The sequence below is a fragment of the Danio rerio genome, chromosome 5 (assembly GCF_049306965.1).
Source record: "Danio rerio strain Tuebingen ecotype United States chromosome 5, GRCz12tu, whole genome shotgun sequence".
NCBI classification, from domain to species: domain Eukaryota; kingdom Metazoa; phylum Chordata; class Actinopteri; order Cypriniformes; family Danionidae; genus Danio; species Danio rerio.
This window is the reverse complement of record NC_133180.1, coordinates 19,860,939-19,888,868: the sequence shown is the minus strand read 5'-3', so window position 1 is coordinate 19,888,868 and position 27,930 is coordinate 19,860,939. Positions and strand designations below refer to the sequence as shown.

General features: G+C 35.1%; 1 protein-coding gene across 14 annotated transcripts in view; it reads right to left on the bottom strand.

Moving 5' to 3' along the window:
- The window catches only part of unc13ba (unc-13 homolog Ba (C. elegans)), a 170,195-nt gene that overhangs the window by 76,088 nt on the left and 66,177 nt on the right, over positions 1-27,930 (bottom strand). For 13 of the 14 annotated variants that reach the window (XM_021476430.3, XM_021476422.3, XM_068221413.2 and 10 more), the window contains 4 exons: positions 27,581-27,835; positions 26,440-26,527; positions 540-583; positions 363-438 (listed from right to left, as the gene is read on the bottom strand). In XM_021476430.3, coding sequence (XP_021332105.1) covers positions 363-438; positions 540-583; positions 26,440-26,527; positions 27,581-27,835 — 463 coding nt within the window. Of the gene's footprint in view, positions 1-362; positions 439-539; positions 584-2,871; positions 2,895-3,626; positions 5,934-17,550; positions 18,019-26,439; positions 26,528-27,580; positions 27,836-27,930 lie in introns of those variants that run through there. The other variant, XM_068221419.2, reaches the window with a different exon arrangement.

Here is a 27,930-nt window from a genome sequence, read left to right as displayed (position 1 = left end):
AGAGTTGATAGAAAAATAATTGTGGAATCCCACCATTATCATCAGGTTGGATAAAGACAATGTTACAGCAAAAAGTTCTATAGCTAAAATAATGAAAACATATGCCTACATATTTTCCCTCAAAGCCTGTTTAGATAGAAATTAAATAGTCAATATTGAAACACTGAAAGATTTACTTACCATGGCCTAGCAACGAAGGAAAGCATTAGGGAAAAAATCAGATCAGATTAAGTTTATATTTTTGCATTTTGGTTAGATAAGATTCAGGCTGTAATTTAAGATTACTCTCATTTGGATATAATCAGCAGAGAAAGAAATGTGATATGCTCTGGTTTAATATGAATAAGTGTGAAATCACTCACCACTTCGCTAACCAAGGGGATAGGTTTCTTCTTCCTAAGGTCAGGCATGCTATCAATGCCAAATATTCCAGTGCCCCTGGAGATGTAATATTGATGTTCCAGTAACAGTAAATAAATGTACAGATTAAAAAAAAAACATGATTCGAACAGTGAAAGATAATAAGCCAAAGATCATACCCAGATTTGGCCCACGGATGTTTGTTATGGTCTCCATTGTTATTCTGTAGAGAGGTTGATCATATTGTCATGGATTAAAATAAATATAACACGATTCAGCTTATATTTAAAACAAATCAGAACATGGGAAATGGGGACTTAAAAAGGAACAGAGAATAGAGGGGAATAGAGAGCTGTTTGATTGTTTGGTTGACTGAATTTTACCACTAGATTCATCACTACATGCAGAATTTTCCATTCACGATGACAAACTAACAGAATTAGACATGAAAGAGCTCAGAAACCAAGGACTCCAAACTTTTGTAAGTACACTTCTATTCAGAAAATCTTCCTGCATGAATTAATTGGCTTTCAAGATGCATGATAGTATCCTACAGTGAATCTAGTACAGAGCATTTTAAATGAGTTTCGCTTTTGATAAAGAGAGACTATAGAAAGAAGCATTCTCTTTTGAAGAACAAAAAGGCAATTACAGCAATTTGTAAATTGATGAATTAAACTAATATCATCAAACAGTCATACTTAACTTTTTCATATAATTAATAAATAACAAAACATGTTTATTTAATATGTACTAAAACAAATTATCAAACAGATTTATTCCAACGGAATGCTCTCTTTCCAATGATCTGTAAATGCATCAATTTACCTTTTAAAGGAGTGGTCCACTACGAGATTATATTTTAAACTTTAGTTGATGTGTAATGTAGCTGTGTGAACAATGTAAGAAGGTAAGACGCTCAAAGTTCAATGCAAAGGGAGATCACAAATGCTTCAGGTTGCACACATTCACCACACGCATACACCCTGCGCAGCCAAGGGGTGTGGCGAGAGGCACTGTAATGTTTAAGCAGAAAAAGCTAAAATGCCACCCAAATGTTGCTATTTCCACAGAGCTTGTTTCGTGTCTGCATTTGGGCCTCCAAAAACATGACACAATGTTAGAAGTGCTTACAGTTTAATTTGAATAATGTTCCAGAGAATTATAGAAAAAGATATAGCTCTAGCATTTGACAAAGGACAGCTTCCATTATCTCTCCTAGTTCAGTGCTGGATTCGGCTAAAAACTTCTCAAAGAAGGAGCAGCTCCAACCATAATAGAAGAAGCTGTGGATGGATTGAGAGCCACAGCCTGTAAGTATTTTTCTTTGTAAAAGATTGATCTATTACATGCACAGTTACTAGCGTAACGATATGTTGTTGCAAGAACATAAACAAAAATGTAAACAACGGGAAATGCTGTTTAGCACCATTATCAATTTAGCTAAACATCATATTTATCCATCAAACTGCTGTCAACAGCCACAATACTCCAGCGCTGCAGTGTTTCTCTATGCGAATGCTTGCCTAAGCTCTACATCTCAAATAACGAACTAGCAAAAGATGTGTGAACATTTCATATTACTTACACATACTTGCATATTCCTAATATATGTGAAAGACACTGATTATATCTTAGAGTCAGATTTTATTTTAGAGGGCAGGCGTGAAGTTCAGCTGTGTGCTCCTCATTTTATATCTAATTCAGGGTCACACTGACACGGCTAACAGTTACACTGACTGACAGTATTTACACAGCAGAGGCACAACGCGTGCTAGTAGAGGCGTGACTGGACTTGGCGCTTCCTAGTGACATGAAGCCGATCCTCGAATCACAGCACATTATGTTAGCTGACCAATCAAAGCCTTTTGAGGGTGGGTCTTTCAGAGGAACTAGGAAATATGACAGTTGTTTTCTTGTTAGCTGAGTAGCAGTATATAATCAAAAAAAGTTATGAAAAAATGAAGCATGAGCACACATTGCTTTGCATCTTATAAACACAACCAAGACTTAAAAATACACTCTGGACCACCCCTTTAACAAGCAACAGCAAGGATGCAAATATAACGAATGTATTGCATTCCTTATTTTGAAAAAAAAAATGGATTTGTTAAAATAACTAAATAAATAATTTATAGATTTTTTTGAGCAAACCTTTCCTTAACGCTCATCATCGAAACAAAAGTAGAAATCAGTACTAAGAAACTTGAATTCAGCAACATGGTGTCCACCATCACAGTTTTACTTTATGGTAAAATGAGAATATTTTAATGAGCTACAGTCAATAACACAGCTTGAAAATATGTGTAATGTTTACAGTGCAGCATAGCCTACAAGCCACGAAAACAAGGCATCATTAAAAAAAAAATAATAATTCAACACAATACAGTAAACCTACATCAAAGGAGCCTTTTAGCACCATGCACATTAAATATTTTTAAACATCCTTATTTATCTTGTGCTTTGCAAACAGAAAACATCAAGGCACTTTTAAACAAGATAAAAGATAACCTGGTCTTCATCTTGGCTTCCATCTAAAAATAACAACAAAGAGCACATGTTTATTATCATATCATTTTAACCATAAACACGCTTTAACTAGACATAACAATACAGCAATTAAAGTCTCATCCAAAAACACATTTGCATCTGAAGACAGGGAGTTTAATAACCTTGTTTAGGGACCAGCAACATGATTTGCTTAACTGCTGGGGTTTTGCAATTGATCTAGACAGTTCATGAAAGTTTCATTGAGATCTATTATTCATTTATAATGGCTCCTAAATTTTCTCTCCACTCTTTCATGTCAGATTTGTTTTCATTTCAATTCAATGGGTGTAATTAGTTTGTTTGAGCCTGGGGAACAAGACTAGTTTAACACCCAGCAGGGTGCTTGCATATATATCTGAAGAAAGGTCTAAACACCCACTGGCTATAAGAGTCAGCAGTTTCTGATGGGATCTGATATTTTACAGGAAAAAAAATTGAACACCATTTTGTTTTTTTTTCAGTTGAATAAATTATATTGTGGAACGCATTTGATGTGCATAGACATGAAGAAAAGAAATCAGCATTACTGACTGACTTACGATTTTTTTTAAAATTAATTAATTTATTTTTTACTTACAAACTTTTTTTTAATTACTAGGTTCAGAGAACCCACTAATCTTGCAAATTTGAAACTTTAGCCAAGATCATCTAACACATACCAGAAAAACAGAACAGTGAACATAAAGATAGGTTTAGGGGCTGAAAACTCGGTGTACCTGGGTTTAAATCATCTTCAGAAAATGTTGACATGGACACTATGCTGAGTTGTTTTCTGGATTCTCTCTTCTCCCTCAGAATCTGCTGGAAACTCCTGAGGCACTTCAGACGACATGCATTCCGCTGGCTAAGCTCTGCTTCACTACCTCCTTCTGTGGAGGACTCAGTGGGAGGCTGAGTCTCCCCCAATAGTATTCTCTGCTCCTCTTCACCCGCTAGTTCCTCAGGGGAAAAAGAGTCTGGCAAAATGTCTGTAGAGAGGCACTGTGTTAAATAAGCATTGGTTTGATGTCCAGATGTAACATCTGATGCATTACTAGTGGATGAGTCCAAGCCTGGAGATTTTGGATGTTCTGAATCTTCATTGCTATGCTGGTATGGAGGTGATTCAGGTTTTGCTTTGGCAGAAATGCATTGAAGTATCTCTACAAAGTCCTTCTCATCACTTAGGCCTTGAGGCCATGTGGAATTAGTTGTTTCAGTTTGTGGGGTCTCCATCTCAATCTGAGGTGTTACTAAATTTGGTGTACTAGTATTTAGGACATTGACAATTCCTTGTTCTTCCCCACATGGGGAGACTGCTGTATGCACTTCAATCTTTTCACAAGGCAAGGTAGAATAACTTCCATCCTTCTTCTTTAGAGCTCCTCGCAAAGTGGTTTTAAAGTCAAGAACTGCTCTGCCAAACTTTTTTACATTGAACGCAGCATTACAGTCATCAGCATCAGCATCAGAGTCTGGTTTCCAATCAGGAACATTTTGATTACAGAATGATGTATCTTCATTCATATGGTTCTTGGATGGCTTACTTATAAATAGCAGCCCATTTTCATAAGAAGATACATGATAAATGCCATTCTGAGAACTTTGAGAACATTTATCTTTGCAATTATGATAGCTGAGGCCACGTTCTTTAGGGAATTCTTCTGCACCACACTGTTTCCAATCTAGCATGCTGCATATACTCACATCAGAGTCATAGTGTTTACCAGATACTTGTAATATCTTATCCGAGGCACCAACTAAACAAGTATTTACAGCTGTTGATGGGTCCACTTCACTTGCATCTTCAAAACTGCCTTGCCTGGAGCAAGAATCATCTTCGCTCCATGCAATCTCTCCACTCCCATTGCATTTTAAATCCACTGGGTCCCGAGGACGAATGTCACCCCCTATTTTAGACTGTCCAGAAGTATTTTTTTCTGGATCAGACTCAGACTTGGAACTATGACCAGAAGATAGAGAGCTGTTGCTTGGACAATCCTGCCCATCTTGGCGCTCAAGGTAACCAAAACTGACCTTCCTTTTCGTGGACTGCCTTGACACCTCTTTGGGTTTCCTATCAAGGACTTCATAATCTGAGAGTATATCACCACAGCTATTTGAGGATTCAACAGTGTAAGGCTTGTAACAGCTTATGCTAACAGTGTTTTTTGATTTGTGAGTGTGGGAGAGTCCTTCAGTGCCACCCATTGCTCCAGGCCAAGTCTCCACACCAGATTTGTTTCCAGACCGCATGCATTCAATCTCCATTAGAACAGCATCTACACAGCTTGAGACCTCCTCAACAGAACCACGAACAGATGACAAGTACTCCCTCAAGTCTGAAATCTCCTCTTGAATTTTGTTTATCCCACGCAATTCTTTCAGTATGTGCTCAACGATATCACTTGATTCTTCCTCTTGATAGAGCTCATTATTCCCCTCCACAACCTCATCCTGCATCGTCACATTAACTCTGTCTGTCTGTCTTTTCGGCTCACCATCAAGTCCACTTCCAGACGAGAGTTCTGTCCCATTTAGATCTTGGGTCATTTGGTTTTGAACCTCTGTTAAATTACTGTTGTGCTGCAAAGTGCAAGGAATCCTGATGCCTCCTTCTCGATTTAGCTCAACCTCCCCAACGCAAGGTGCCTCAGATACTGCTCCTAAACCATGGCCATTGGGCACCTGAGGTGAACAGCAGACCTCTGCTGAAACTAATCCTCTCCTGCAGTTCTGTAACTTTTCAACATCCTCTTCCCCATCTTCATCCTCTTCTTCAATTCCAGCATAGTAAAGTCCAGGAGGCTGAACTGTATGATCGGCAGATCCCTGCAAGAGACGATGAATTTTCCCACGCAACACCAGAGCAACTTTGGGATTAGGCTGTCTTTTTTTTGGCACTGCACTTTTCTTCTTGGGTCGGGGATATTGAGGGACACCTGTGCCATCCTGTCCATTGCATCGGTTGCGGGAGAACATTGCTTCCCCTCACTTCTATGCTTTGGAGCTGAATTACATTACTGAGGACTGAAGTACCGCATCTGATAACAAAAGTGATCAATTGTCAGACTTAAATTATGACTAAGTGGGAGAAAGACATTTTTTTTTAAGTACCAGTTCAAAACGACAAATACTGTTAATAACAGAAAATGGATTTTAACACAACTGATATGCCTTAAGTTTAATTTACAGTTAATTTCCTCTCTTATTAAAGTTTTGTCATTGATTTGCAACACCACAAAGCAATCAAAGAATTCATCAGTATAGCAAATCTATAATGTGCAACCCTATTATGACTCAACCAAAGCAGTCTTTGAGCACAGTTTGATCACAGCACACCGAACATACAGTCAATTGATCAGATTAGTAATTTTAACTTTTCATGTGCAAAATACCTCAACCAATGATGACAACCGATAATATGTCAACAGATTTACTGAATATTTACACCAATGATGATTTACACCAATTAGGCCAAAGTGTATTTACAGTACCTCACACATTTTAAAATTCAGACAGAAAACAGACAGAAAATAGATAAATAAATATAAAGACAAACAGATAGGTAGCAATTAGATACAAGACTAAAATGCAATACAACATTGCCTCTATTAATCTGCCAGATAGAAAATGTGCAACAGATAAGCAGAGGCACAAAAGATAAACATTTAAACACCTCTGATTTAAATTAGCATTTTTGTAGATTTTTTTCAATGACAACACAATGGGGAAAAAAACATGGTAATCATATACACCATGTTTAGTCCAAATACAACAGGCATGTCCAAACTTGGTTCTGGAGGACCGGTGTCCTGCAAAGTTTAGTACCATCCCCAATCAGACGCACCTGGGCTAGCTAATCAAGCTCTTACTAGGCTTTCTAAAATCATCCTTGCAGGTGTGTTGAGGCATTTTGGAGCAAAATTCTGCAGGACACTGGCCCTCATGAATTGTCTTATAGCCCTTGCCTCATGTCACGATTCTGTTATGCTTGGCTCATTCTTTTATTTTCATTCATTTTCTTGTCGACTTAGTCCCTTTATTAATCCGGGGTCGCCACAGCGGAATGAAATGTTTGGCTCATGTTATTTTTAAAATATTTTTTAGATGTATTTTTACCAGGCAACACGGTGGCCCAGTGGTTAGCACTGCCGCCTCACAGCAAGAAGGTCGTTAGTTTGAATCCCAGCTGGGTCAGTTGGCATTTTTGTGTGGAGTTTGCATGTTCTCCCCGTGTTCGCATGGGTTTCCTGCGGGTGCTCCGGTTTCCCCCAAAGTCCAAAGACATGTAATATAGGTGAATTGAATAAACTAAATTGGCCATACAGTATGCATGTTAATGAGTGTATATCAATGTTTCCCAGTACTGGGTTGCAGCTGGAAGAGCATCCACTATGTAAAAAATATACTGGATAAGTTGTCTGTTCAGTCCACTGTGGCAACCCTTGATTAATAAAGGGACTAAGCCAACGAAAAATGAATGAATTAACATATTTTTACCTTTATTGTGATAGGACAGTAAAGGAAGCGGCATGAAATGTTGGAGAGACAGAGACGATGGGAAAAAAGTCCACACCTACAGTTGCAATATGTCGTCACACTGACCACTAGTCTTTTGGCAACAATGCCTGATGCTTTATTAATACTAACATTTTTTTAAATACAAGATTAGAAGGTTAGTTTACCCAAAAATAAAAATTAACACACTATTTACTCACCCTCATGTGGTTCCAAAATCTTTATTAGTTATTAATATTATTCTTTAGCTGAAAAAATGAAAAATATATAACCATGGACTTTCATAGTATGAAAAAATATATATATACTATGGAAGTCAATGGTTACAAGTTCACAAATTTTCATTTTTAGGTGAACAAACATTCAATACCTTTAATACAATACAGTCATTTGGCATTGATGCAGTTTTTACAGGGATTAAATCCAAAATCAAAAAAGCCTAATTAACTTTGGATGTCAGTTTAAAAAAAGAGTTTTAGGAGAACTGAAGAAAAAAAAGCGTTCTGGCTGCTCGACTTTTGGTGGAGAGTCAATTAGGCAGAGAAAATGTCACATGTTAGTGCAAAATCATGTGACACTGGAACAGTAGCTATGGAAACCATGCACTGTACCTGCATTCAGGTTCTCAACATTTATAGATATACCCATTTCTATTTATAGACAGAAATTCCCTGCATAGAACTCCCTATTCGCTTTTTCCCCCACTACTGTATATTGAATACTGAATATTCTTCTACTTTTCCTATTTTGTTATCTCCTCCCAAGATTTAACTTAATGAGACAAGATACATAGGTAATGAGGAACTGTAAAGAGATTCACGAATGTTAAGCTAGTATGACTCAGTTATTCAGCTTTTTTTTAACACCACAATTCTGTGGCTTTCCATGCTGCATATTATTTTTGACAGTCGCCAACTGCATAATTTAGTATTCTCCCACAAATAAGTACACAGTCCATGAGGTGTTTCTATGAGGTGGTGTTAGATTGGACAATGTAGCTGAGAATAGAGAAGTTACAGTGTGGTTAAACCATGGTGTTAGACATGGTGTCAAGAATGTGAATTGAGGCAGAAGTGTTATATCACTCATTCGTGATACATGTTCCAGCATCTCCTGACATCCCTAACACTTCCATAACGTGCAACACCTGGATAGGAGTTTTTCAAAGTATTCTGTGCCAAAGTACTTTGTGCTACATGCTGTTTACACAGTCTTTCGCTTCCATGCCTTTCAGCCCCGCCTTTTCACCTCGTCTCTTCTTTTCACTCCCTGTCTGTCTTTCACTGGAGGAAAGGGCACTCAGGGGTGAATGATTCACATAAGCACAGTGAGAAGCACACTAATGTGGCTTTTGGAGATCACTGAAGTGCAAGAGTTAAAGGGGAGTTCTTTCTGCATTTTCACAAAATCGTCTAAAAGTGTGATCGACAAACTGAACAAGTGCAGGAGAAGAAGGTAAAGCAGAAGGTAAACAAACTAGCACTAGTGTTTAAGCAGGGAGCATGTTTACCTCAGTGCCAATGCCACTGAGACAAGAAGGTAGAAAAGAAAATAAGATATACAGATAGAAAAAATATGAGGTACCAGCCAGATTGAGGCTTCTGTGGTAGAGGAATGTTTCACTGGGGGCAGATAAAATAATTTCGGAGTCATTTCCCCCTGGCTTACGATCGCTACATGTGGATATTCTTAACTCTCTGTTGCTGGGAATAATAAAAAAAGCATTTTAATGGGAGTATGGTTTACAACAAAACAATTTTAATCTTATATTTAATTTTATGTTTAATTCAATGTTAAATCCATTTTTTTTCCAAATATTTGATTTCCTTTTCTTGCATAAAATCTTATGTAATATTATGTAGTTGCATTCTTAAACTAAATAAATAATAATAATAATTATTTAGATGAAAGATTATCTACAAGGAAAAAAAACTGCCGTATCATCAGGTGACTGAAAATAAGTATACACTGTAAAAAGCAATGCCTTTACTTAAAAAAGTGAGCAAAGCCATTGTACCTTGGAACTGTTAAGTTGATGTGACTTCATTTTTATAATTATGCACAGTTCATTTACTTTAAAAAAGCAAGAAAATCCCATAGACTATATAACATATGGACGTAGTATCCGTGACATCACCCATGGGTTTCTAAAGTGCACAAATGAAGCTACAAGTGGGCGTGGCCAACTGTCGCTATTTTGTTTGGCGCGTCATCGCACCAACCGGAGGTTACCAAAAAAGGGCAATGAGGCGGAGCATCAGTGGAGCTACAGATGGCTGCTGGAATTTTGCTTTTCTTTGGGAGAAACGCTTAATACTTCATTACCTGCGACTCGTTTGTGTTCTGATTGCATGGGCTTGGTAGTATACTATAGCAATAAAGTGTTTAAAACACTGTTGTAATACATTGAGCCACTAAGCATAGTTCTTGTGACATTTTTCTACAGGAGGAAAACGCAAATTACTTCCAAATACTTTAAATATAGTTTGTGTTAGTAAATGCAAGGTTATTTATGAAATCCAGGCATAACACTGTATGACAACATTTCAGATGACGGTTCTAGAGCCTACAGAAAAGAAAACTATAAAAGATAAATTATTAATAAAGCAAATACATTTATAGACAGGATATATAAGTATTTAATTTCACTGAAATAGAGGCCACATTAACGGTTTGTGAACACAATTAAGTGCACACAGCATGCCATATTATCTGATAATTGTAGGAAATAATTTCACAAGGCAACTGACTGTGTAAAGCCACATAAAACAAAACAAAAATGCGATTTATATGCTGAGTTCAGCGACTAATCTGCTGGAATCAGCTGAGTAGACAAGACAGTGAGCATCAAGACCTACATGTATCTGTCACTCAAGTGGCCACGCCCTTAATTATGCAGACTTTATATAACTTAATAAAAATAAAACGGATGAGTTATAAAAACGTCACCCCCTCACAGTTGTCATGAAGGGTATAGTTATATGCACCAAAATCTTTTGTACCAGGCTGTAAACATGTTTTATTCAGCTGTAAAATTTAGCATTGCAGTCAGCGGGATGTTGGTGTTTGGTAAATCCATTTCCTTAAAATTATTAGGTTGAGTCAACTATTGCTTTAAAAAAACAGGTTTACTCTCATTTTCTTTTCAGTAAAGTCAACTAATCGCTTTTTTACAGAGTAACAGATGACATTAGTGACATCAGAGAGTAACATTCCCCAAGACGTTACAATATTTTTGTACGGGATTATTTCTAAAACATTTACTAGCAATTTGTTGAAGAAATAATATTTCCTGAAAAAAAAATATCTCAATTACATGTGGAAACCACATATGAAAAATTATTTTGTAAATAAAAATTAACAACATTTTTAACAAACTAACTATAAACAATATTTCTAGAGCATTTTTTTCTCTTTTATGTAATTTCTTTGAATTTGCTCACATGTTGTATTTGTTAACATTATATGCACCATGAACTAACATGAACAGACAATGAGCATGTTTTTATAAGGTAGCATTAATAAAGGCTAACAAATGCTGGAAAATCTATTGCTTATTGTGAATGTTACCTAAAGCATCAATGGTAACAAATTAACTTTGATATTTTAGGATGTTTCAAAAACATAGCAATAATTTAAAAGAAGAAAGAACAAAAAAAAAAAAAATCCTGAGAGCAACAATTCAGAGCTAAAACTGGCTTCCGTTGTATAGTCCAACAAAGCAAATACATTAATATAAGCATTTAACACCTACATAAATGCATAAACGTATACAGTTGAAGTCAGAATTATTAAACACCCTGAATTATTAGCCCCCCTGTTTATTTTTTTCCCTAATTTCTGTTTAACGGAGAGAAGATTTCTAACAGAATTCAACACATTTCTAACCATACAAATTTCAATAACTAATTTCTAATAACAGCCTTATTTTATCTCTGCCATGATGACAGTAAATAATATTTGACTAGATATTTTTTAGGACACTTCTATACAGCTCAAAGTGACATTCAAAGACTAAACTAGGTTATTTAGGTGAACTAGGCAGGTTAGGGTATTTAGGCAAGTTATTGTTCAACAATGGTTTGTTTTGTATACTATTGAAAAAACATAGCTTAAAGAGGCTAATAATTTTGACATTATAATGGTGTTTAAAAAATTTATAACTGCTTTTTATTCTAGCCGAAATAAAAAAAAAATAAGATCAGACATACTGCAAAACAGTTCCTTGCTCTGTAAATTATCATTTAGGAAATATTAAAAGAAAAAAAATTAATAGGGGGTTTAATAATTCAGATTTCAACTGTTAATACATAAATGCTAAAAGCATGTATTAACCATTTTAAACTGAAAATGAGTTTGTCACCCAGAGGCAATATCACGCAATAGAGAGTTAAAGATCGGATCAAAGAACAGATCTTCTGTGTGATTACAAAGATTAATTGGAATGTTAATTGGCAATGACTCCCTGAGAGCTCACAGCTCTGCATACCACTCATAAAATCCCTGTACAATACTGTATTTACAAAAACAGATATACTGTAGAGCACAGTGTGATGAAAGCTTGGATCTGGTTCAATTACACGCATCTCTGTCGTCACTACCAGACATTATGGCCTTGATGCACACAGAAAACACACTTTCTACAGCACACATAAAGATGATTCAAATGCGGCTGACAGAGACACTGATTTTCCAGTTAAAGTTCCCTTCACACTGAGATAGATGTACTCTGCGCATAAAAATCCTAAAAGGTATTTTTATGAAAACATTAGAACACAACCAAAGACAGTATAGGATGACTACTATAGTGTTTGATAACTAATTAAATTGCTTATCTGCTGAAAAAAGTAAAGTAAATGAATACTGCTCTTATTTCTAATTACAGTCAATAAGACTTGGTTTATATACTGTAAATAAATAAACCATTACTTTGAATAATAATTACATTTTTCAACAAAGAACAGTAAACACATGCACATGCTTAAAACGCACAGGCTTAAAAAACAATGTCATAAATGAACAACGATATATGACATGTACTGTATGTACTGTACACTACCTGACAAAAGTCTTGACGATCCCAGTTGTAAGAGCAACAAACAATAACTTGATCATTTGGAAAAGTGGCAGAAGGTAGATTTTTCCAATGAATCATCTGTTGAACTGCATCTTAATCATTACAAATACTGCAGAAAACCTACAGGAACCTGCATGGACCCAGGATTCTCACAGAAATCAGTCAAGTTTGATGAAGGAAAAATCATGGTTTGGGGTTACATTTAGTATGGGGGGTACGAGAAATCTGCAAAGTGGATGGCAACATCAACAGCCTGAGGTATCAAGACATTTGTGCTGCCCATTACATTACAAACCACAGGAAAGGGCAAATTCTTTATAAGGATAGCGCTCCTTTTCATATTTCAGCCTCCACATCAAAGTTACTGAAAGCAAAGAAGGTGCTTCAGGATTGACCAGCCCAGCCACCAGAAATGAACATTATTGAGCTTGTCTGGGGTAAGATGAAGGGGGAGGCTTTAAAGATGAATCCAAAGAATCTTGATGAGCTCTGGGAGTCCTGCAAGAACGCTTTCTTTGCCCTTCCAGATGACTTTATTAATAATTTATTTGAGTCATTGCAGAAATGTATGGATGCAGTCTTCCAAGCTTATGGGAGTCATACACAATATTCATTATTTTTCCACTGCACTATGACTTTACTGTATATTCTATACTGTACATTATTTGTGTTAAGTGACCAGGCTTTTGTCCAAGCAAAGTCAGACCTTACTGTCCTAATTGAGTAACGAAATATGAAGGCATGATCATATTTTATTTTGGTAAAATAAGTGTAATCTAGTGGCCTTTGTCTTTTATATAAGCCACTTCTGATACCAAATGATCAACTAGAAGTCAAGTTATTATTTGTTTTTCCAAAAATTTGGATAGGTGACAAGACTTTTGTCAGGGAGTGCATACAATATGGTGTCTTTGGTTTGAAACATTTTGAAACTATTTCTTTCAGTCTATTTTATTTAGCATTGAATTAAGTAATTAAACTACTTTTCTGATGAAATAAATTAGAAATCTCATTTAAATACAATTTTAATTATGTAATTGGTAACTGGTAATTAATTTCTTTTTTGAAGTAACACAAACTTGTAGACAACATTGCTTATATCTCTATTTCTCTCACACTGAGCACTATTCTACTCTTATCTCACAATCATTTTATGGAGACAGTCAAGTGCAATGACCAGACATTCATCTACCAAAGCAAAAGTAAATGGCACACTTTCTAAACATTGTCCTTGTCAGATCTATTCTTCACTTCAGACAACTATACAAACGGTCCCGTCAAAAATATTGATCATTTCATCATATGAGCTAAGAGAAAATCACTTATTACAACAGGTTGAGTGGAGGAGAAAAAATTCTTTCAAGGAGATGCAGAAGAAAGTAGCATAATGTCAGTCTTAGATGCCACAAACATGCAGCGCTTTCTACAAAATAATTTGCACCAGTACAAATTTTGTGTGGAGGAGGAGAAGAATTATTAATAAAACAGAAAAGTCGAGTTGGTGTGCAAGCCTGCCTCATAGGTCATATTTTAATCAGAACTAAATGTCAATAGCACAAGTTAAAATATTAGAAAGTATTATTCATTTTAATTTATATAAACATTTCATATGGATTAATTTTGTATTATTTTTAGATGTTATAGCATAAAAAATGATTATAAGTATAAAGTAATAAGAAACTTTTTTGCAGTTACCATAAACAATCTTCATCAGAAATATAAATACCTTTGAAGGCACAGCATGTAATTTTCGTTGCTTGGTGCATGTTTACAACAAAGGCATATTTTGATGACACTGAGAACAAGTGTTGAATCATGGCCACTAGTCTTCATTACACAAAGTCATGTTCATCAATAGGCTAATGTATTCTAAGCTTATTATCATAGTATGAAGCAGAGTAAGGCTGAACACCATCAAAGTAAAACAATAACGCCGTCGCAATTGACCCTTCGCTAAGCCACACCTGAAACCACCACCGACCAATTGTGGCTTGGCAAAGGCAAACAGGCGTGGGAGGTCTGTCAAGCTTTTGAACGAGGTAAACAACCCAAAGGGTGTGTTCATATGGATTGTGCAAATCTGATACCCCGTATCCTAAAAGTTTGGATGGGTGGTGAAATTTCTTTCCCTTTTCAAAGCCTAAAACCCAAAAGAAGAAATGCCAAGCGTGGATGAAGCCATGTAGGGGGCCATAAAGGAAGCACAATTCAGTCAAATTTCCATCAGTTTCAAGAAACAAATATTTGGATAACAAATCAACAGAACAAAACAGAGATATGATCACAAACTGAGCACTAGCGATTAATTAATATACTTCATCCGAAGCTGTTTTTCAGTCATTTTAAACCTTGTGTCCCAGTCAGAGGTACAATTCACCAATGTTTTCATCTGTCTTTTGGAGATTTAGTAGTTGGTGGCGACATTAAAGCGGGTTAGTGTCTGCATTTATATTTGGTGACGGTTTCTTTTTATATTTGGTGAAGGATTAATATTTGCTAGTAGGGAAAATATTTTATTGCACAACAATTAGCCTTTTAGGCTTTTTGGCAAAAAAAGGAGAAATCACAGTTTAATTTGTTTTTATTAGATTGTTTTTATATTTCACTTATCCTGCTGTGCATGAATAAGCTGTTGAATGGTCAGTGTATGAGGCGGCTAGGCTGTAGCTTCAACTTTAATTAAATTATTCTCCAATCGGTTGCATATTATGTTGTGTAAACCCCTGTAATGCATACTGCAGTCTTTTTTGTCTGTCTTGCTTAGAAATCCTACCTGTTCGAAAAAAAATTACTAATAATCTCCTTGGGAATGTCACCAGCGCATACATACTATAATAGACGTGCCAGGCACAAAAGCTTGACAGGCGTAACAACAGTATCTAAGAAGGGCGGAGCTTAGTGAAGGGTCAACTGCTGAGTGAAGTGCGACGTGCAGTAAAGAAGTAGAGCTTTTATTATGCCACAGTGCACCACGTCCCGTTTCTTCTGCTTCTATGTGGTGAAAAACCAGCGCTGTTTTATCATACTATTTTTTTCCCACTGAAAAAAATGATTAATTGCAATATTTCGCAAACAATTAATTTATATAAGCTGAATTTACACAAACAAATTAAGTTGAACATCACTAAATTTAATTTTTTTTTGTTTATATTCAGCCCATATAAACTGTTTGCAACCACTTGCCTTAAAAGAAATTCAGTAAGTGAATCATTTTGTCAATGTGAGGGTTTGTCTTATGGTTCAGTTATAACGCTGCCATGTGCAATCTAATAAAACCCACAACATATTAAAGGATATTTGGTTTTTCCCTGTTTTCTATAACACCAAATCGAAAATCAAGAGTGTATGAGGTCATTAGCACTGTCTGCGCCAATAGTAACATTAGTAACATAGCTTATTTCTCTGGATTTTAACATTTTTCAAAACATTTGGTATAACAAATGTATGCAAGTGAGCACGATATACATCCCTCTTCTAGTGTTCCTTTGGATATTTCAGTTGTGTTTAAAGCAAATCTAATCTAGAAGTGTGTGACATTCTTTAAACAAATAGAGTGGGGCAAATAACTATTGAACATGTCACCATTTTTTTTCAGAAAGCATATTTTTAAAGGTGCTGTTGACTTAAATTTTCAACGGATGATGGTAACAAAAAATCCACATAAGATTTTATCAATGAAAACAAAACTAATTAATTTACAAAATAAGTTATGTGCAATAAAAGGAAATGACACATGGTAAAGTATTAAGCATTTGAATAAAGGTGGGTGTAGAGAGACAGTGAAAGCCTGGACAGCAGCTGAAATCGTTCAATTATTCAGCAACTCCTTTCTCCTTGTGTCGTTCCATTGCTAACATACATAACTCATTTTTCTGATTTATTTTCTTTTATTTTTTTATGTTTGTATTGTTTGGGTTTTTACCAAAATCTGGTTCAATTCCATGTCAACAGCTCCTTTAGAAATATTATTCCCAAGAAAAAACATGACTGTTCAGTATTTATTTCCCCTACTGTATCTCTCTCATTTAGCACACATACAATCACTTTATAATAGAACTCAGTACTTTTTGGGTGACCAAACAAAAATAAAAATAAACAAAATTGTTTTATGCGATTTTTTGGAATAAAACGATTCATAATTAGATGTCAGTTAACCATTAGCTGCAAAGTAGATGAAAGTGGATGGTACTGTGAAAAGACAGCTCCTGCAAATACGATTTCAGAATTAGCCAGATATAAAAGAAATTTGGCTAGAAATTGGTGTGCATGTTTGTGCATATTTAAAACAACATCCCACATTTCCGGCAAAACCAATAATCTCAAGTGTTGTTAAGCAGCAATTCCTCCTGCAGTATCTAGGCAGACTGTTAACTGTTTACAAGGTCTTATTCTGGCTGCCTGCCACACGGGTCACGCTGAACTCACTTACACACTACAGCCACAGGCACCATTCTCCATTCCTAATCAAACTCCTTATTCAACTCCTTATTCACTGCCTTCCAATGTCATGCTTAGTGCATTCATGAAAAACAGCTCAAAAATGCAGAGAAGGTCAAGATCAAAGAGCTTAGATAGCTGATTAGGAATTTAAAGCTTTTTTTTTTATTTAACACTTCACATTTTTTTAATCTGAGTAAATATTAAATCTGCTAAACACACACACAAAATGAAACACAACCTGTTGACTGTCACTAAAACTAAACAGCAAAACAATAATAAGAGAAACTTTAATGTCTATTTTACTTGACATACACTAAAGTACAACTAACTACACTACACTTAACATATTAATCCAAGGCTTGACGACTTGAATAAGAGAGGAAATTTAGATAATCAAATTAACTTTCAAATATATGCATACACAGTTTAAAACTTGAATTATTTCATAATTAAATTCTCATCAGGCAAAGAAAAAAATAAATAATTTTCCAAAATATAAAACGTATACAAAAAATATATAAAAATAAAAAACCTCCAATAATATAAACAATTATTTTTTATTGCCCTACTGATTAGTACTGAATAGTAATAGTGTATGAAAAATAATGAAAATCCTAACTTACCGTGCTGAGGATGCAGAGATCAGTTACACCACAGATGTATGTCAACAATATTAAGTAATATTCCAAAAAAGCGGAAATAATAAGAAAAATCCTCATTACGGTTTCAAGGTAAAATTAATGTCAAAATTGCAGAGAAAATGACTGAGCGAACCTAATCCCACATCCTCCAAAGCTCCAGCAGCTTCCACAGTAATCCAACAAGTTTACTTGTAAGATTCAAAAAGAAAACCAGTCAGTAACTGATGTTCTCCATTATACCCCAAGTTAAATAAGTCTGTACAGTTCTGCAAAGCTCCTTTATGCTCTTTGCAATTTTAATTACTGACAAACTACAAATCCTTCAAACGTAAATCTAATTTCCTGCTTCTTCACACACATTTGTGTCAGTGTTCCACTCCTGCATCTCTGATTCTCCAGTCTCTTCCTCCTACACTCCTCTGGCTTGTTGCTAAGAACACATCCACCCTCAGCTGTGTGTGAGTGTTCGCACACTTTCACCCATTCTCCTCCTCCTATCGCTCTCTCTCTCTCTCTCTTCCTCACATTTCTGCCTTACGGTTCTCCATCCATCTGTTTCTCTCTCTTTTCCTCCCCCTTGCGGAGGCTTACACTCACTCCACATTTCTCCTACAACTCTTCTTCTTCCCCTCACCATGACATCATCTTGTTGCCGTGTTAAGAGAGTTGAATCATGTATGCACCAAATTCTTCATGTAGTTTTTGCCAGGAAAATTTGTTTCAGGGATTAGTTCAGCTATGAACGAAACTGTCATTCCAAACCAATTCTTTCTCTTCCTTTAACACGAGTAAAACACAAGCAGGTGAAACAAAAGTCACCAAGGTTTAATGTCGAGTTAACCCATTAATTTTAATTGTATGCACAGAAAAAAAGAAGAGAAAAGTTTTGAATACCACACAGTTGTCATGATTAGCTTTGGGTGAACTGATGGAAACATGAGTAAATATTTCTAAAGAGATTTTGAAAAACAACACCAAATTCGGCTTTACAAATATTTAAAATCTGCTGGCAATCCTTGTGGGCACTAATTAAAAATCTGCCAATTTTGTTTAATCAAGGCGTTATGCCGCAGTGAAGAAAACTGTCAAGTATGAGATTAGTGGTTTTCGTGTTTTTTTACATGATGCATTGTATTGCACTTGAACATTTTAGTGTCACGATCACCAGCAATCTTACCCTTATAATTTGCTGGAGAACATTCACTTTTACTCAGGCTGAAATTCTGCCACAATATGAACTACAACTCTCTTTAGGCACCACACACACCCCTGTTCTGGTTCATCATTGATTACACACCCACAGCTGAGAGCAACTCAAAACTGATTACATGGACCATATAAACAACACACACACACACGCATGCATGCACGCAGACACGCACGCACACACACACAGACAGAGTCTTGTTTGGTTACCTGCAACATTATAAAGCGTTCGTTTAATTCGAAAAAATATATGTGCCCCCCCTAGTGAATATTAGTGTAGGCTACAAAATTCACTTTTGAAATTTATAGATAATATGTATATTTACCTCATTAAATCTCATTAAAATATATATATATATATCTTACATACTCACACACACACACACACACACACACACACACACACACACTGCAAGCCTATTACAGAATAGGGCTGCAAATTCATAACAACAACAAAAAAAAAACTGTTGTCAAATTTTAATCAGTACTGTACTTATAAATATAATGCCATTAAAACTTGTGGAACATCATATTTTCTACACAGTCAAAACATAAAATTCCAAGACTTCAGTTATAGTCCTGTTTTAGTCAGTCAAGCTGCTAAAATATCTCCAATCCATACAGTAACTGCAATTTAATGAAAGGTGGGTGACAGAGCACACTAAACATGCATTTCCACTAGAGAATAAATAATTCAGATTGTCCATTAAATATATAAGCAAAATAGAAAAGTATGTGATTGGCTCTAATGCTCAAATCATTGCAAAAAAAACAAACATATAAAAGAAGTCTGATGCAATGTGTGCAGAACTAAATGTAATGCTCACAAATTGACACGCTTTACTGTAATGCAACAGCTGTAGTAGATTTAGTTTTATTGAGCAGGGCCTTCTTAACACCTTACCTTAATTTTTTGTGTAGCGTTTATGTTCCAGGGACCCACATAATTTAATGAGTTTATTACAAAATAGTAATTTTTTTATTACAAAAATGTAAGTAATCATGATCCTAATACAAAACATAGAGATGATATAACATCATGAAGGATAATTTAGTTGATAATTAGTTGGATAAGAAAAGATAAACCTCATTTAAAACATTCTAAATACCACTTCACAACGTTCTGTACACTGACTGATTGATGCACCGTCAACCAAATACACAAGCTACTAGATGGCGGCCCATTCACTGCCTCACATCTGTCCTCCCTCTAGGCACGTTTTCTTTGATCTTCTGATTAAGGAAACAACAGTGGAGAAGTAAAGACTGTCACAGTGCTATCACAGGTTCTGTGGACGCTGTAGGGAAATCAGCAGGAAAAGGAAGCCGAGGTGCGATTGGGAGGGGTGAATTTCTTTGGTGACTTTCAGCCAATGTCATCCTACAGGCCTTTGATTTCTTCCAGTTAGTATTCTATGCATACTCAGAACTGAGAGTCAGAAACTCTTCCTTATCCAATTCATTCGCTCCATTCTCTCCCTCTTCCGCTCAGTCTCTATTGCTCTGATTTCCTTTGACACATCTTCTCCCTTCCATCTCTCTAGGGTTTTCCTGCTCTCAGGATGACTATTGTAATGGGCATAGTGATGTGAAGTCTGAAGGATATTAATGTCCGTCCAGTCTGGAATATAAATAAATATATTCTGTCCTCGATTTCGAACAGAATTGGCCTACATAAACAGACCCATGTTCTATACGGCTCTATGTATACCTTTAGGTTTCGGATGCAAGAAATGGATAGACAAAAATACATTGTTTTATTTGCCGTCAATAATAAGAAAGTAGCACTGACAGGTAGAAAAAATATGTATCGATAATCAGTTCATTCTTCTGGTAAACTTGTATTAACTTGTCTTCATCTTTCCTTCCTGAATGATGCATGAGCTCCAGATTCATGTGCACGAAATGAAATGATCAGAATTAGATTATCAGGATGTTATCCCAGTGGAATAAAAACTAAGTAGAATGATGTCTGAATAATCATTCTTGTGGTTACCGAAAAGGCCACTGCAACCAAACCATTCATCATGAAGGAAAAAAAAACCTAGCAGCTCCAACTCCAGTAGGGGAAGTATGAGTGAATGTGTGTGTGCTGTTACTAGACACCTCACTATCTCAGGTGTGTAAAGAAGAAAGGCAGAATTTAGACTGCAAGATCTAACAAACCGACGCACACTTTATGCAAATAAGCCTTTATCATTGCACTGTTCAAATTCAGTGTTAATCCTGTAGGAAAAATCTGATCCCGTCAGCTTTCAGCTCCTGTCATCTTTCACATCTGCTATCCTCTTGTATTTTCTTGAATATAAAAAGAATACTCATGTTTAATGTGTTGGAGTCAAAACAAAATGTCTTTAGTCAACAAATGGTGCTACTGCTTTCAGTCTCACACACCAAGGCATAATAATAAAAGCATACAGAATATGTGGTGTATAAATGGTTTTGAAATCCAAGGTTACTTGAACAAAATAAAAACAAAAAAATAAATAAAATGAATCTCAAGAACTTGCCACACAGGAGATCACAGATCACATGAGTGGAACTGCATGTCCTTACATTTGTCTTTAAAAGGATAGTTCACAAATGAAAAATTGGTTATCAATTAATCTTCCTCAGAATGTTCTTACTGTATTTCTGTCACTGCTGTTTATCTGACGCAGCCAAGGTGGAGATTGAGGTACACTTTGACAGGCAATTAGAAGCAGTGGACGGGGAGAACTAGCGTTAAAGGCACAGGCTACAAAAACAGCTACTCTGTGTTCAAAGCTAAAAATTCCAATGTTCTGACAGGTATAAATAATATAATGGAGGTTTTGAGCTGAAAATTAGTAAAATAGGTGCCCCTTAAGAAAACTGTGCTATGTGGCTAAATTAACATATTGCTCTAAAAGTAGTAGCTCACCCAAAGAAAATTTACCTATTAATTTACCCTCCCTCAAGCCGTCATAAGTGTATAAGACTTTTTTCGTACACTGCAAAAAAAGCTTGTCTTGCTTAGATTTAGTTGTTTTGTTTCTAGTCCAAATATTTTTAAAAAATATTCAATCAAGAAGCGTTTTCTATACAAGCAAAAATATTGTCTTGTTTTAAAAAAGTAGTATGCCAAAATTAAGAAATTAGGAGTTTCTCGTTAAAAGAAGCAAAATAGTCTGTTAATGGGGTTAGGGAAATAATACATATTTTTCTTTTTGACATAAGACCATAATTATAATTGCTTATGGTATTGGAAGACTATTTTGCTTGTTTTAAGAATTTTAATTTTAACATATTATTTTTTAAAACAAGACAGTGTGTTTTGCTCATATAGAAAATCCTTCTTTATTTAAGAATGTTTAGACATTTGGACTAGTAACAAATACATTTTTTTATTCTTTCATGGGAACCACTTACCACACAGTTTGTTTACCACAAAAAAATGAACATAAACAAGAAAACTACTTGGCTTCTGGTAAACAAACTGTGGTTCCTGTGAGATACATATACTGTATTCCAGGAACTTCCACTACAAATGCATTTTGCATCTTATGTCATACATCAGGTCAGGGGTCAGCCAAAAAGCTCTCGGAAGTCAGAGATTTGAGTTTATAATTTACAAACTGTATTTATTTAATTTTTTTAAAATCAGGATCCATTTCCTAAGACATACATTAACCCGTTGGTGGTGTTTGGGTTAGTTTTACGATGCATTTTATTCTCTTTTAGAAGCTTCAAAAAAAGGTCCATGACCTCATGCTATTATACAGCAAGGAAGCGCCAGGATAAAATCTAAATCTACTCTAACTGTGTTTGTCTTAAAGAAGAAAAGCACAGAGGATGGCCTGCAATCTTCAATTGGGTAAACTATTCCTTTAACTTGAGGTTGAGTCTCTGGAATTACACTGCTTATAAAAAAATAAATAAATAAATAAAACCTATGCAGTATGAAAACAAATGTGTCCATGTAGGAGATTTAAAAGCTGCACTAGGGATGTAAATTGTAAAACCACCACCTCACTCATTATGCAATAAAACTTGACAGCTTTCACAAAACCTTGAGCACTGCACGCAGCATGATTTCACATCACCACTGTGACTGTTGAATTAAAAAAAGCTGGATATTAGCTCCTACCCCAGCAACTGAAATCAGTTTTAATTAGAATAAAAGTCTGCCAGTCTCTGTTCTGTCAGGTTACCTTAAAGAAACAAACAGACAGACTGCTACTTTTCACAATAAATTAAGTATGAAAATCTAGAGATTTGTTGACAACATAATGACAAAAGGAAATTTTTCCTAATTCTTAATCCTGTATAAAACCATTCAATTGAATAAAATGCTATGGCTAAGCTTTGTTAATAATAGGTTTAACTCATCCCCAAGACATCTGACAGCAATTTAAACCCGTATTTAATGTCTAAGAGAAATGTATGATCAACGTTCTTTGTCTGGATTAAGTAAAACTATATGAAATATGCATATAAAAGGTGCCCAAGGGCGGCTCCATGTGCAACAATCAAGGTTGTGTTTCCATAGTAATGCCACTTAGTTGCTATGGCAAATTATTTCTTGTTGAGATAAAAGTGCTATTTTTAACAAAGACTCATTTAACACTTTGAATTAAATAAAGAACCATCATAATAATAGTGTATCTTACTTGTCTATTTTGACACTTGTCTCAAGAACTTAATACCTGTATGAACGCAAACATTAACACGGTATGCTAAAGGAACACCCAAGCACTTCAGATCCATTGATAAAGAAATTGTGCAAATATAAGTAGAGAAGGCACTGTTTAAGCTGTCAGCAGAAAAACAGTGGTCTTTTAGAGATGACTTTCTGCCTAGCATTTTCCCTGTCACAGCCTTTGTCTCAACAGAGCAATCAGCCATCATCACGCTCCCTCCCTCAAGCAGCTGCGTATATCAGAAGACACAGCTGCAAGTATCAGTGCAGACCACAGAATAAAGTTCTGCCATGAATCATGAGAACATCAAGGAACATCAAACAAAGAACATTAATCTTTGGTTTTAGTGTCCATTCATTTAGAGGATCATCAAAGCGGTGCAATAGCAAGTCAATAGAAATGTTTTCATGATCTGAGGAATCCAAGATTGATGCTTGCCAACTGTTTTGTATTCAGTATTATCCAGTTGGCTTGTTTTTTTAAAATAAAATAAAATAAAATAAAATAAAATAAAATGTTATGTACGGTACCACTGCACCCATCCCGTTTTGAGCTGGGAACAAACCGGTGATTCTTTGTATGGGAGTCGGTTGCTTTAACAAGGAGGCTAAAGACCATGGCCTGTTGCGTCTGTCGCTACAGCACCTTTTGAGGTCAAAGGAGTGAGGTTTACCTGCTTAGCACTTTGCTGACCTCTGTTAAACTCACCCCCTAAACCTCAATCCTATCTAGGACGAGCCCCCAGGTGTAACCAACCGGTACTACTGCACCCATCCTGTTCTGGGCTGGGAACAAACCAGCAATCCTTTGTATGGGAGTTGGTTGCTCTAACAAGGAGACTAAAGACCATGGCCTTTAGCGTCTGTCGCTAGAGCAATTTTTGAGGTTAGAGGAGTGAGGTTTATCTGCATAGCACTTTGCTACCTGGCCTCTGTTACAGTCTTATATATATATATATATATATATATATATATATATATATATATATATATATATATATATATATATATATATATATATAGTTGAAGTCAGAATTATTAGCCCCCTTTTCATTTTTATTTTCTTTTTTAAATATTTCCCAAATGATGTTTAACAGAGCATTGACATTTTCACATTATGTCGGATAATATTTTTTCATCTGGAGAAAGTCTTATTTGTTTTATTTCGGCAAGAATAAAAGTAGTTATTAATTTTTTAAAAAACATTTTTGGGACATAATTATTAGCCCCTTTAAGCTAATTTTTTTTTCGATAGTCTACAGAACAAACCATCATCATACAATAACTTGCCTAATTACCCTAACCTGCCTAGTTCACCTTATTAACCTAGTTAAGCCTTTTAATGTCACTTTAAGCTGCATAGAAGTGTCTTGAAAAATATCAAGCAAAATATTATTTACTGTCATCATGACAAAGATAAAATAAATTAGTTATTAGAAATAAGTTTTTAAAACTATTATGTTTAGAAATGTGCTGAAACAATCTTCCCTCTATTAAACAGAAATTGGGAAAAAAAATAAAAAAGGGTGCTAATAATACAGGGGGGCTAATAATTCTGACTTCAACTGTATATATATATATATATATATATATATATATATATATATATATATATATATATATATATATATATATATATATATATATATATATATATGTATATAAAAGGTATTTGTTAATTACTGTATTTCTAATAAATATATGAAGACAGGTTACATTTTGGATAATTTCATCCTGAATAGATAGGAAAGCTAAATGTTTATGTAAATAACAACAGAAAAACAGGCTGCAGCTTTTTGATAAAGGAAATGCCACCAATATTTTTATTTATATTCCTTTGATTCTGTGGCTGAAATAGGCTTCCACACAAAACTGTGTACATAATGTGCATGTTCATATACTGAATTTAATAGTTATAAATGATTTTACACCATTCATTTTGAATGTTTCTTTGACCACTTTCCCATTATATGAGTTCACTAGTGACATTACTGTTGTTGAAACAACAACATCACATTTTTTGATGTACCAACAGATCCATATGTATCATTGTTATTATCTCCTTATACCCGCTGAACTCATTATGAAGACGCAATAATTAAATTAAAGACCATTCAAGGACATGGCATTAATACCAGATGGCAAGAACACTGACAATAACACACTATAAATAAAAAAAAATAAAGATTACTGATGCGCAATGTGCCATTTCCACAGCATTGCCACACTGATCTAACCAATTGTAGATCCTGTTTTGAAGGATTCCACACAGCCTTCTAAACAGCACACGTCAAACAGCATAAAAAAAAAGAAAATTAACACTCTTGAATCCAAATTAGATCACAGAGAAATAACAACAGAGCAGACTGTGTAGCTGAGACACTTTTTTTTTTTACCCAAGCAACCGGGGAACAGCTTAATAAAGTATGCAGACTGACACTTACAATGATAAATTCACTGGCTTTGTACAATCTATCTAAATTTCTCTCTAACCCACAAGCACACACAAAAGGCATGAATGGCATATTTTCATACCTTTAGATAATGCACACATTTTTAATTAAACAAACAAACACACACACACACACACACACACACACACACACACACACACACACAAGTGCTACAAATTATGATAACCCGATAAGCCAAACGATCCAAATTATTTTACACACAAAATAGCATTCCGCAAACTAGTAATATTCAAAAATATAAGTTCACATACCTGTAAAGATTCTCCTGATAACACAGACCATTTAAAATGGACTGACCTCAGAAAAACCAACGTGTTGTTTTTGTTCCCATGGTGGCCTTTAACTTTCAATTTGTCAAATGTGAATCTCAATCAACCAAACAACAAAAGGGCAGTGAAGTGGAATGGGTTGAGTTTAGATAAATATCAACAGAGCAAAGAAGCGAATAGAGGAAATGAGGATAACAAAATACAAGACAACTTGATTTTCAACTCTGATAAAGTGAGAGATGTTTTGTTCTCTCCCTCCTACCTCATGCAGCTTCACTTTGACTTTATTAATGGCCTTCAACCAGCGCAGACGGGTAGGAGAGAAAGGAGGAGGACCATCCTCACAGAAACTGAAAAGAACAATTAAATGTCGTAAGATCATGAGGTTAAAAAAATCCTTGCTGGAACAACACTTTGGTTCTATATAGTCAATATATACTGTATTTATATAGTTAACTGATAAATTAATGGTTGGATAAAATACAGATAAAAATTTCAGAAATATAATTCAAGACAACAAAATACTGTTCTTTATATTTTAAGGGTAATATTTAGATCAAATGCAGATCAGACACACAATTAAAACATTCACAATTCACAACAATTTAATGCTATGATTTCATCACAGTAACTAAATAACATTAAAAAATTATAGGTGAAACTATTTACTCTCTTTCCAATGTTGTGCTTTTATTGTACAATTGTGATCGTACAATTATTGTTGCATGTTGCATCATATGTTGCATGGTATATTTATGGCAATTGTCAAAAAATATATTACATTGGTCAATATAGTAGATTTTGCTTTTATGTCAAATAATGGGTAACACTTTATTTTAATGGTCCATTTGAGTATTAGTAGACTTTTTGCTTAATATCTGTTGATACTGCACCTTTAACAGACATTTACCTGACTATAAGAAACTTTGCAAGTACATGTCAACTTACACTAACCCTAACCCTAACCTAACAGTCTAATTATAATCTGATGAAAATTTGTTGCAATGTAACTTAAATTCAACAAACTGACCATCAAAAAAAGTGTGACCAATGTAATGTAATTTTAGTGTAACTTAATTTTTAATTAGTAATATGGATTGTTAAAAAAAATGTGTACAACTTCAAAAGCTATTTTCTCAATACTTGAACGCTCGAATTCCAGATTTTCAAATAGTGTATCTCAGCCAAATACTGTAAATAGAAAACACTTTCAATAGAGCTTATTTATTCAAGTTTTATATGATGTATACATCTCTCTTCAAATAAAAAAATATGATTACATTTACATTAAAAATTATTTGCTTCTGAAATTCAAAATTTTCTTTCATAGTTTCTATTCATTACTAAATTCTTTTTTTTTATATATCCTTTATTCAGATCTATTCATTAAGTGTGCAACATACCTGTGTTGCCTCTCTGGCTTTCTCCCTTGAATAGCAACAGGTTTGGGTGTCCTTTCCACATTTACTTCTTTCTGTACATTTGATAGTATCTCTCTTTCCCCTTTTTCTGTATCATCCGAGACTGGAAGAGGTTGAGCAACAATAGCAGACCTGATTTGAGTATCTGAAAAGCTGTGTTCCTCCAGTTCAGAGCTGAACTGGGAACTGGCTTGGCTAAGGTTACCAGAAGACCCAAATCGAGAACTGTCCACCGGGCTGGTAAAAGAAAACACAAGATGTAAATATCCAAGGAACTGCAAACTAACTGTAAAATCTAATATCTGATGGCTCAGTATTGGTATTTTATTCAG